Here is a 13,147-nt window from a genome sequence, read left to right on the forward strand (position 1 = left end):
TGCTCTGACTTGAAAGACCTGCCCAAGAAAGACCAAGAACCCAGCTTTGCTCCCCTCCAAAATACCACACCATGGTTTAAATAGAAAAGTCTACAAACACAACAAAAAAGGAAAATATACTTTTTTTTCAAATTTTAGAATGTGCAGTATAATTTCTCCATGAGAAAAATATGGCAAGCAGCGGTGAAAACACCGATTCAGGTGAGGCAGACCTGCCATCACAAAACAGGAACGTAAGAATACCTTTCTTCCCCTCAGGCAAAATCCTGAACCAAACTCTCTGTTCTGAATGCTTTAGGAATGGAAACGCTCATTGTGCAAACCCCCGTTAGTCTACTCTGGACACTGTCAGTTGGAGCTCCTCGTCTGACTTCCAGCAGGGTTACAAACCTCCCCCAAGGTTAGTCATCTTGAAGGTACTTCAGATGCAAACCAGGCAGTTAGGAAGGCCCAAGCCGATGGCCTTGAGCTGCTTGTGGAAGCACATGGGAAGCCATGGTCTCTCCTACAAGGGTCACGCTGCTGCCCCCGGCCGCCTGGCCTTTCTGCTGGAAGGGGGCTCGTGCACTGACCAACTTCTAGAAGAACACTGCTGTAACCCAGATTAGAGATGAACCTGATAGCTATGGCAACTACCTCTACAGCTCTGTTTTCAATTTACCTTACCTAATTTATCTTTTAAAAACATGCACAGATTTCTTGACCAGGACAATCAAAGATCTCATTTTCATTAAAGGCTCTTCAGTCTGACCCATCATCACTTCTCTCCTGTAATGAAGAGCCAGCACCGTTGGAAGCACGGTTGAACACAGCTCATCAGCAAACAACTGGAAGGACTACTGTCTAGAAAGGCAAGGATGGAGGTGAATGCAAGAAGTGGCACATCTTCATCAAAGTTTTTCCTGAAGAAGGATTTGCTGGGTACTCAACACGTTCAAAATCAAAATTAATGTTTGTTGGGAAATACTTGCTTTTGTACACTTATACTGGATTCCTTTTTTTCTTTTCATCATGGGAGCAAGACAGATAAACATGAGGGAAAAAAACTGGACTCTAAATACAAAAGGAATTCAGAAGGAACAGGGGACTGCAGGGCCCTCTTGGGACATTTCTGATCTCCTAATTTTGCAGATATCACAGAATCACAGAATCTTCATGGTTGGAAAGGACCCTTAAGATCATTGAGTCCAACCACACAACCTACAATCCCTGCCACTAGAGCATGCCCTGAAGTGCCACATCTAGACGTTTCTTAAACACCTCTAGGGATGGTGACTCAACCACCTCCCTGGGCAGGCTGTTCCAGTGCCTGACCACTCTTTCAGTAAAGTAATTCTTCCTAATATCTAATCTAAACCTCCCCTGCCGCAACTTCAGACCATTTCCTCTGGTCCTGTCATTATCCACCTGGGAGAAGAGGCCAACACCCACCTCTCTCCAACCTCCTTTCAGGGAGTTGTAGAGGGCAATGAGGTCTCCCCTCAGCCTCCCCTTCTCCAAGCTAAACATGCCCAGCTCCCTCAGCCTCTCATATGACCTGGTCTCCAGACCCCTCACCAGCCTGGTAGCTCTCCTCTGGACACGCTCCAGCACTTCAATGTCCCTCTCGTACAGAGGGGCCCAGAACTGAACACAGTACTCAAGGTGAGGCCTCACCAGTGCCAAGTACATCTGATCTTCTCCATAAACCTATTTAAACTCCATCTTAAAAAACAACAGTTTTCTTATACCTGCCACTCTGTGGAAGCCTTTTTCGGAGTCTGATTCCAATGATTAGAAACAAGTTCTTACTTCTTTCTTCTTTTTTTTCTCACTTTCTCAAAGTAAATAAATTTCCAGTCAGCTTGCTTCAATTCATTCTTGTCTTGACAAAATTGTTTCCTTAAAAGCAACCTCAGTTCTGTTTATTTTGATTAAAGGTTATTGCTAGATATCATGATATAACTTGACAATAAAGAGAAAGAAAAAAAAAAACTTGTTGCCTAGAGCTTCTACAGAATCAAACTTAAATCAATGCATGAAAGATGTGTTGTCTTTACGGTAGCAGCAACAGCACTGGCACCATCCTTGAGTGGGATGGTACCTGCTCACATCTATGAAGCGTAATGACTGTTATGCTGCAAATGCTTTCTTTACAACTGGGAGAGCATGGGACAGCTTGTGCATCATGTGTGCGAGTGCTGCTTCTGAGCACTGGAGGTGCTTTAGAATCCCCTTGGCTCCTCTGAGTAAACTGTTTTGTAGTGACCTGGAGATGACAAACCCAGGTACCTCAGCACAAACAGATTTTGTATTTTATCACTTTTTCAAAAAGCTGGAAATAGATGACTCATCAGCAATCTGCCTTTGACCCAGTGCTGTGACGAGCAGGTTGAAATTCTCATAGAAGAAGTTATCCAGCCAAGGTATTGGGCGATGGATGTATTTTGCAGTGAAAACAGTGGTTCATATAAAACAGCCTTGACCCAATATAAGGGAAAAAAACCCACCACCACACCACCAAAACCAAAACTGAGCACTGAGCGTATATAAAATAGTATTAGCAGGGCAATTATGTTTAGAAAAAAAAATAAATATGTAAAACTCCCCGCTTTCTGCATTCCAGATCTGCCAGATTGTAGATCTGATTTGAAAAATTCAGCTGATGCTTGAAATCCATTCAAGAAGCAGATCTGGCAGATCTGGAACGCAGGAAGCAGGGAGTTTTGCATAGTATTTTTTTTTTTTCTAAACATAATTCAAGTTTGAATTTTTCAAATCAGTAGATCTGCAGGCCTTCTAAAGCGATTAGGGTTTGGTGTATCTGTGCCAGCCTTAATCCACTTCCCCAGATAATAGGCATATAAAATAGGACACAGGTGCCACAAACCTAAACCGGGCGAGAAACATAAAAGGCCAGCCCCAGATCACGGAGAACCTCTAAGGAGCAGGATCAGACATGTAAAATGCTTTACAGAAGGACAGCACTCCACTTTGTGAAGTCAGATCAGATAATCCTTGCTACAAGAACACACAATAAGATTGGGACCTGGATGCTTTTAGGTTTGGGTCTTAGTTACTTGTTTACCAGGTTCTGAGCAGCTACACTTGTGCAAAGCCACTGATGAAGTACCAAAATCTTCATGATGATGGAGGTCATCATTTTATATGCACAGGAAAATGGGGACCTAAGATACCATTACTGGTCATGATGTATGACAGTGGTGATAAATGAAGTCCTCTCTGAGAAATGACCAAGCTACATTCACAGCTTGGGCAGTCATAAAAATAGCCTTTGTAACTGGACAATGTACAACCCTCACATTTTGGACCCTCACAAAAACAAGCATTTTGCCCCATAGTGCCTTTTCTACATCATTTTTAGAACAGAGCCACCTGTCAAAATATACTCATAGCGTGTAATTTTATTTTCAACACTCTGAGCTCCAAAAACAATGGGACAGCTTTTATCTTTCCACATTTTTAATCATCTGAGGATACCACGCGACAAGTGGCAGACGCTGTGGAAGAGTGCATTTTGCATCTCAAGAGCTTGGCAGGCAAAAATACTGAATGAGCCAATCAACACCGCTCTTCCTGAGAGCCACACTCAGCCTCAGCATCCTGCTGCCTGCTGCGGGGACGCAAGGCAGCTGGAGAGCCACCGCACAACGCCGCTCGCAGCAAAGCTGTGGGAGCACAGGGCTGCCAGGCACAGGGCACCAACTCTGACCCCTGACATTCATTCAATATACTCACTAAATTGGCTAAAATATTAATAAGAGGGTAAGTTAAGCTTGTAAGTTGGTGGTGGCTAGCTCCAAGACTTTGATGAGCAATTAAGAGGCGTTGGGAGCCACTCTTATTTTTTCAGGCCGTGCCTGAGCCTGGGACCAGCAGCAGCACCTCCTTCCTATTCCAGTGACTGAAAAGTAGGTCAGCGAGACAGGGCCAAACAAATACCACTATAAATCCCATCCCTGATAAGCTGCCCAAGTTCATGCTTGTTTTATTGCACATTGCTCAGGTTTCATCCAAATCCTCTTCTGCATACGCTCTGTATCCCCCGCAGAGCGCCTGGTCTGTGGTAATCTAATTCCCGTGGTCACTTCCCCTTTCCAGCACCGAGATGGCAAGAACCAAATTTGCCTTGAAGAGACTGAGACCCAATTTAAAGAGAATGTTTAACTATGTAATAATGTATAGAAACCACTAACTCTGGACAGATTGTATTACTGACTTGTGTTTGTGCCACATGTAGGATCACGTTCCTTCTAGACAAATGGGGGCTAGAGCCACTGCGCCAAATCCCCTTCTCATGTTTGCCCACCAAAATCCACCGAATCCCATGTATTTAGCTGAGAACATAATGAGAACAAAATGAACCATGTGAACTACGTCTTGCAGTATCTCAGTACCCTTTCTAAAACGCAAACATGAATGTTTGGGGCTGGCACTTGTAATTGTTATATTCATGACTGAAGCCAGACAAGTGACTTCTGAATTGAAATTTTTCAAAACTCACAAATTGGGTGCTGGATGATCGGGTTATTTTAAAAAATGTATTTGCTATTTCCAGTTCTTCCTCAAATAGTGGGTGGAGCTTGCTTTCTGTGGTTCTCTCTTCTTATATATATTAAACTATCATAAATACATACAGGGAGTACACATGTAAATGCATGGCAATATCTACGTGATAAATAATGGAGGCACACAATGGATTGCAAACATTTATGAGAAATGCATTTCATAAGTAACCGGGATTTCCTCACCTGTGGCTGCCCACGAACACATTTCCCACTTATACGGGAAATGGTCTGATACTCCAAACACCTTCGAGCTGCGATCTGAAAAACCAGCTTGATTACAGATTACTTGTGCCCCAGGTATGTGAACATGCCTTTCCAGTTCCTACTCTCTCCTGTGCACATCCAGAACCATACTATCTGCAGTTCTTTATTAGCATAACTGTTTTTTTAAATAACACAGATTTAATGTCCTGTACCTTGTGATGGGATTCATCTTAACTAACGTTATACCTTTATACAGCACAGATGTCTCCAGCTGAGCTAGTCACCAGAGAACCCCTTTGTTGTTCACAGGGGTAATCTGGCACTTGAAGGACTTGATTCATCTGGCCAAACCATAGATATAAATTTTAGGATAAGGCAGATCCAGTACTAGCAGTGACCACGAGGAGATCACTGGATGAACAGCTCTGATGTGGGCATTCCTATTGCAGACATTTATGAAGTAGGAGCCCTGTCAGAGGTGGCTTGCAGGCACAGATGCCTAGACCACTGGAAAAGGGGATGTTTTCAGCTTCTTGGGAGAACTTGGCATTTTCTATCAACATTTGAAAGCTCAGGATAACTATTAAAAACTGTGTCTATGTTTTTCATGGAAGAGTTTCCTTACTTCACATTGAAAGGTTTTTCAGTCTCCTTGGATTACTGGTAAATCAAGGACTGTCACATTCAGAGAGGGGGAAAGGAGTGCCTGTAAATTTCCAAAACTTCCTAATATTGTTTTTTCTGTAGTGAGTAGGGGCTTTAGGTGATGGGGCTCTGCAATATAAATTTTATCAGCATGGTTTTGTTATGGATGCATTACTCCCAAGAAGCAAATCAATAAGGAATTTAGGTAGGTCACCCCAAGAGAAATATTAATTGATCTATAATGCATACAACACCTGGTGGTAAACTGTCTGTGTACATATATATATATGTACTCCCACAACATCCTTCCCTGCATCTCCTTATTTTAGGGATCTAGTTTCAAACTGCTGCTCACCTGCAAGCTTGGTAGCAGGATTTTCCATGGGAAGCAGGTGGTCTTTTTCCTTAACTCAGTGTTACGGAAGAGTGAAACTGCCTGTAACTCCTGTTCCTACCCTTGCTGAATGATTTGCTTTGGGGGGGCTGGGCTGGTCCCCTCTCTCTCTCTTTCCCTCTCTCTCAAAGAGGTATCTAAGGGATACACTGATGAGAAAGATTAGTGGCTGCCTGTATTCTGCTGCCAGTGGGTTCAAGTTTCAAATAGCACGGTATTACATGACCAAAAGAAAATGGCATTTTAATTATGTGGTGATGGAGTTAGAACTTCTCGGGCAAGTAAGGGAGAAGTACAGTAGTGTGATGCTATAACCCTTATCTATGAAGATTATGGATTGAAAGTGAAAAGCTAACGGTCTAGTTGAAATTTCAAGATTTTCTCTATTTCCCCAACCTTTCAACCTCCTTTTTGAGACCTTTACATTAGAGGCATTGTGGTTACCTTCTTTTAAACTGTCAGGAATCAGTACTGAGTCCCTGGCATTTGTTTGGTCCATGGCGAATTATCTTTCTCTTTTGTGTTTGTTCCATTTTCAACACGTCTGACTGCGAATAGATTACCACACGAAGGCATTAACCAAATACACGAGAAAGTACTGCTGAGAAATGTTAGCAAGGAATAAATTGATTGATGGAAAATGTCTTTCCTACTAATTCTGTGGGTTTTGAATATGAAAGTAGTTACAGATTACAAGACGAGGTGTGCTGATGTGCTAACGCTGGTTAAGCTCATGTATTTTCACAATTTCTTAACTGTTTACTTACTCTCTCCCCATTACATCAATACTATTGAGACTATTTTTTCCCCTCTTTTGGATACAATTTGAATTCTTCTCAGATAGAATGAAAGAATCTTCCTGACTTGTCAAGTTAAATCAACAATCCTCTACCACACAGGAGTTAGGAATAAACCCTTATACAGTACAAATGCCTGTTTTCAGTATGCTTCTGACAGCAAAATGATATCACATTTCAGTTGCTTAGCAGTCCAAAAGTTTCACTCCAAAACAATTTCACACAGGGCAAGCATCGTTTTTTACACAGTGCATAGTGTTGGTTTAACCTGTGCTTCTTTAGACGATTTTCCAGGCTAAAAAGGGTCAATCCTGCAAGCAACGTTAGACACGGAGACAGTTTTCCTGTCCTGTGAACTCTCTTGAAAGATGGAAGATAGTCTTCCCATTTCATACTGTCAGGGAAAAAAAAAAAAGGATGCTTTTTCCTTTTTAATCAAACAACTGAAACTGTGGGACAGGGCATGAGATGGGTCTCTGACTGTGCACACTGCTTCATTTTTTGCTTGCTCCATGGCTGTGTTTCAGCCTGTTCCAACTAGTACCCTCCAAGAGGAAGCCTGGGTGTGGTTTGGGGATAGATCACGCCAGCAGCTGCTCCAAATAAGAGTTATAAACACGAACTTCAACAGCCTCGACTCCCTCTCATGCACTCCAACACAATCGCATCCATTCAGTGCTGTTCCATACAGCATCCCTATCCCTTTGCGTGCCATACACCAAGGCATGCAACACAAATCCTTCATTTTCCTGCCATGAAAACACTCTCCAACTCTCAACATGCCTCTTAAAATAAACATTTGGTCTACTTAGACCTGAGAAAATACAAAAATAATGATAACTTGGGACCACTGGTTTAGTGGAGACCAGAGTCCAATGCTATGTAGGCATGCACTTAGAGTCAGCCTACTTTAGAGGGGTCTAATCCTAATTAGGACAGATACAAAACACTCCAAGATCCTAAGCCTTCTTATTTAGCAGTTAGAATAAATAAAGCAGCCAAGCTGCATCTGCATACCCCATAACAGGCAATACCTGGGTGCCTACACGAGTCCAGGGATTCACATCGAAGAAAAATACCCATGTGGCCAGGATGTGCTAGCTCAAAGGTGGATTGCTCATTATCTCTCTACTTCCATCTTTCCTCCTAGAATCGTTCTACGGCTGTAAGAATAACCAAATATTTATTAGATGGAAGAAAAGAAGCCCTGTGCCTCTGAAGATTAGATTCCTGTACCAGTGCATACAAAAATGGGACCTGTTTAAAGACCGGAGTTACTGGAATAAAGTGGACTGTTTCCTTCTCCCTGATTTTGACCAGAATCCTACATTTCATCTGAAAATAATTTTGTAAAAATGAATCGCAAATGACATATTTCTGTAAGCAGTTTTCATTTTGTGAGAAAATTCCAGACTAGCTTTACATGAGGACCACACGCACATGGACCAAAGATGTTGATGCTGATGAATTGTTGCTTTCAGCTGTAGAATTTAATTATTCTCATTCTGTACAGCTGGCGTTATTGTGTGGCGATGTGTTTGTCTTCTGACACCTCGAGGGGGGAGGATAAAATGAATTTTCTACATTCACAGTGCCAAAGGGACAGTTTGAACAAGAAATGCTGCAATAAGACCTACATGACTGTGTCCTCCGGCATGAATGATGAATGCAGGTTCTTTAGATCTTGTTTTCTAGCAGCACTTACAGACTGGAAGCATTTCTTTAAAAATATTATAGGAAAATTGCACTGAAGTTAAGCCTATTTTGACAGATGAAAGAAATGAACTAGTTTATATTGGCTGATTTCTAGCCTGTGTTTCTGAAGCCTTTCCCTTCACTTTTACAGGCCGGCAGGGTCACTAATCCTACTCATTTTCAGTTTGTCAGTCAATAATCACTTATGTGGCACTTTGTCTTTGGAAATGACAGCTGAGACAAGATCTGATCCAGTCTTCTTTCCACAATGGCTTCCTAAGCACCAATCTGAGGCGGCTGAAAGGACCAAATACTCTATATCTGATAATGACATGTTCACCAACCCTGTCATAAAGAAGGTTTTGAGGAAGTTTACAACACTGCTATGTGGGAAATATCTGTACTTTGACGGCATAATGAAGTTGTGCAAAGCAGAACAGTCCCTGCCATTGGACATTAATGAAAGTCAACAATTTTTTTTTTTTTCTCTAAGGCATTTTAATTGTATCACAAGCAGAAGCCATCTGGCTTAAGAATGAATATTCAGTATCTATAGCAGAAGCAGAATTACTTCAGAGGGAAATGGCACCTTCCTGGTTTCCAGCTTGGACGGTACCCATCACTAAAACTGGTGTATTGCATAGTTGGCTAAATTGCAATTTGATGCCCGATGAATGTCTTTTTAGACTATTATTATCTTATTAATTAGTTATTGTTTACTGGTTTGGACTTTCTTTTCAAAAAGAAGATCACTTTGTGTTAAAAATTCCCGAGGGATAACATATTTTCACCACACTCTGCAGAGGACAGCTCGTCAGCTTTTATTTACTGATAAGTCATAGGGGTAGAAATCAATTTATTTTTTGAGGAACAAACATAATTTCTCTCTTGCGTGTGACAGGTGCAATCCCTGTTTATTAAAAACATTTGCAAAACCGAAATTTAAAGAATAACTATTGCAGCAGGCAATAACTTTCCTGAGAAAGAATCGAGCTGAGAAAGAACGAAACCATCAGTTCTAAAGGGCAGGCATTCATTTCACAATTTTTATGACTGTCACCGGATCCTCTGGCTTGGCCTATCTTATTTCTACAGGGGTGCCTCTCACTGTGTCTTGTTGGGGAAAAACAACAAACAAAGTGATTTGGCAGAGATTTTTCTGAGCTATGTATGACGACCAGAAGACAATATTCCACAGTTCTGAGAAACTCAAGCCGTTAATACTTTGAGTAAATTACATGTACGTATCATGGCCTATTTACAAGACTGTAGGTTTATTTGCTTAAGTACCTAAATATCTTGAGGCAGCTATGAGGCAGATGTTGAGCCGACAGCCCTGTCTGCCACACTGAGACGCCTCAAATTCACGCAGCCCCAGCGAGGGTGGGGGCCAAGCTGCGATCCCCAGGAGGCATTTGACTTGAATGCAACTGGGACCAGTGTCAGTGGAAATGCATTTACAGGCAGTGGAGGCTCTGCCACAGTATTTTGGAATTAAATCAAACAACATGTTGACTCTCTTCTGAGGGAATGTGATGTGATAAATCCGTGATGCATTTCCTCACCGGAGCTATCTGGGCTGTGTTGGCTCTCATGAGCGCCAGGTTGCAGTGGGTGAAGCAATTTCCTGCACGCATTTAGAAACCGCTTCAGAATACTTCAGGGTGATAAAAGTTATTTGAGCTGCTATGATTAGAGAGCTATCATCTCATTTTCACTGCATTACTGACATAATCCTAGAATGAAGATTCATATACATGCACTCAGGAATGAAATTCCAGGGGAGAAGAAATCCATAATGCCAACTATCAGCTAGTTTCACCAGACAACTGAATTTTCCTGCACTTGCTTTCTTACTTTTCTCGGGGGAAATTTACCCTAGTGCACGAGACCAACACAAGAGCCACCCAGGCTTGAACGCTGGATACTACGGCACACGGTGCAGCGTTACTGAAATTACCAGGCAGGCTTTCAACGTGAGCTTGCCGTGGAGCTAAACATCGCCTTGTGATGCAGTTTCGCCAGAGCTGAATTGGGCATACCTGTGTGATGAAGTGCTCCTGAATGTAAGAAAGGAAGGCAAAGTCAATCCGGAACATATAAACATATCTTAAGCAATAAGCAGAGAGTAGAAGTTGGAGACAAAACTCAGACGTCTAAAGGAGGACAGGAGGAGTGATACTAAGAGTTTCCCTCTCCTTCGGTTTATAGGAAAAACACACTGAGTGTTATATAAAAACGTGTAAATCTCAACCTCAATAACTAAAGCATTCAGTTATCTCTAAACCTGAAGTAACTCTAATTCAACAAGCAATTGATGCATTTGCTTTTCAGGCAGCACGCCCATTGCACCTCCCTGCAAGTCAGTCTGTCTGTCCATCATCTGTTGCATGGCAGAATCCTTTTAGAGCGGTGTCTCATCCAAAGAATAGGAACTGACCAGGAACTATCGGCAACAGTACTATTAGAGCTGTAAGTATGAGACTCCCTTTTGTGATAAATCCAAACTCATTTTATGTGTCTTCAGTGACATCCCATTTAGTGTCTAAACATGGTCAGTATAATACAGAAACGTCTCCCTGGGCACAGCAATAAAACTGAATGGGATTGAGTGCTGTAAACAACAAGAGACTCAATTCTCACCCTCAGACACAGACATTTTGTCAGAATTTTGTGGCTCTAGAGGAAATACCGAGCACAACCTAAAATCTACATGAAACTGTTATGTTAGCAAGGTGAAGTAAGTCCAATGAAAAAACACGACGACCCAAGACTGATATTTAAAATGGCAATCACAAGAGGCAAAACAAGTTTAATATATGCATTCTGGCAAAGCTGCATTCTGCTTCTTTAAGAATGCATTACATATTATGAGCATTCCTATTACAATTTTATTGCAATATTCAAGGTGTACTCAGAAGATACTATTAATTTTTTTAAATATGGGTTTATTTGTTTGCATCTTATTTTACAGCCACTCTTCCAGCCTCCAGTTTCATTTCTAAAATTAAAGCTAGTGATATTTCCATATCAAAGTTTAAAATTAATTTGCTTTGTGGGACATTCCCCTTGATCTAAAATACTTCATTTTAATTAGGACATTTAATTTTCTCTAATGGAATCAGGTTCCATTGACTTAATACAAAACTACTTTCTGAAAGAGTTATAAGCGGTACATTTTCTCAGCACAAGTCCTCCTAAGGCTTGTCCGCATGAGGAGATTGCACCTGCACAGCTAAACTGATTTCAGATTGATCTACTTCCACCACTACAAAACATTACTGAAGTTAACCCTAACTGGGTCTGTCCCACTTCTGGATTGGTTTTATGAAATAGCTTTAAGTTTCCTAATGCAGACTAGGAACAGATAATAGAAAATCAGGTACCATTACAAGTACACGTAAGGATGTGTCAAAAACAAAAACAAAACCAAAAACAAACTAAATGAAAATTGTCCCACCTCCCAGAGCACAAGTGGCTGGATGTGCACAGCCTGGAGTACGGCCACTTCCCACCACCATTTTTGTACAGCTTCCTTCTTCCCTTTGCCCTCTTCTCTACAACGTGTTGCGTACATGTAGACCGTGCCAGATCATGTCTGCTTCTCACCAAGAGGACATACAAGACATTTCTGAGGAACACTTTGCATATTCTGGCTTCGTGTTAGGATGCTGTTCTGCCCCCATGCATGCACAAAGGCACATGGGTAGATCAGGGCAGAGATAATCAGTGCATGGGCACAGACAGTGAAAGCATTCCTTTCCCTTACTGTGAGAGCTCACTCCCTCCATTTAAAATAAGTGTTTGTTCTGGAGAAGGCCTGTCTTTATCAATTTTGTACATCTCATCAGCACAGAGAAATGCAATAAATACCATACATTACGATAAACTCCAAAACACCTTCGGCTTCATGCTGACTACAGCTCTCACAATGCAGGGGCAGGGCAACAAAATGATTTAAAAAACTGCATACCTTGAAAAATAGCCAGGCTGTCATCCATTTGGCCACTTTTATAACCCAAAAGACATGTTTGTAGAGATCAGTATTCACTACTCCCGGGTCTACCACATTAGCAGTCACATGGCTTCCATTTGCAGTCAGAAGATGCTGTAGTCGATAGGTAAATAACACAAGGGCAAGTTTGCTTTGGGCATAGGCTCCATGGGGTGAATACGAACATCTGTATGCAGGAGAGAAAGAGAGAGGGAGATGCACATGAAAATAATCAGAAGGAAAACAGAATTGCACAAACATCAAATGTACTGCATTTTGCAATATCCAGCAAACAAGCAGCTATACATTGAGTTGGCACAAGAAACAGCTTATCACTGGCAGGCGTGTTGTTTCCTGAGGTTCTGGTGATTATTCTGTCAGACACCAAGTCTGATTTATGGCAGGAAAAAAATTTAAAATAAAATTATACGGTACCTGCCAGAATCTCTCTGTTAAACTATTTGAACTAGAGATGCTGAGGCACCAATCTCCACGACAACATCACCTAGAGGCCCTCAAACTGCTCTCCCCTTCCTCACTGCCCTCTTCCCACACATACATACCCTGTTCCCACCCAGTAAATCCGTGCCTGATCATACTACTCCTGGTTATTACTATTTGTATTGCAGCAGGACCTACTGATTTCTGATGAAGGCTCCTGTGTTGGGCAGAGAATAGATGAGTAAGGCAATCATTGCACCTCCCCCTGTGACACACCAGATTATGCACAGCTACAGTGATGGATAAAAAGATGGGGCAAGGAGAGCAGCTGCAAGTGTAACCACAGTTACGCCATATACAGCCTTTAGAGCAAAGATGGCTGGCTGGGTCTGCGGCAAACAGGAGGTAC

General features: G+C 41.8%; 1 protein-coding gene across 3 annotated transcripts in view; it reads right to left on the minus strand.

The window, feature by feature from the left end:
- The window catches only part of DHRSX (dehydrogenase/reductase X-linked), a 168,270-nt gene that overhangs the window by 17,106 nt on the left and 138,017 nt on the right, over positions 1 to 13,147 (minus strand). For all 3 annotated transcript variants that reach the window (XM_063340885.1, XM_063340893.1, XM_063340877.1), the window contains one exon: positions 12,277 to 12,484. In XM_063340885.1, the coding sequence (XP_063196955.1) occupies positions 12,277 to 12,484 (208 nt within the window). The remainder of the gene's footprint in view (positions 1 to 12,276; positions 12,485 to 13,147) is intronic.

The sequence above is a fragment of the Chroicocephalus ridibundus genome, chromosome 1, assembly GCF_963924245.1.
Source record: "Chroicocephalus ridibundus chromosome 1, bChrRid1.1, whole genome shotgun sequence".
Lineage (NCBI taxonomy): Eukaryota > Metazoa > Chordata > Aves > Charadriiformes > Laridae > Chroicocephalus > Chroicocephalus ridibundus.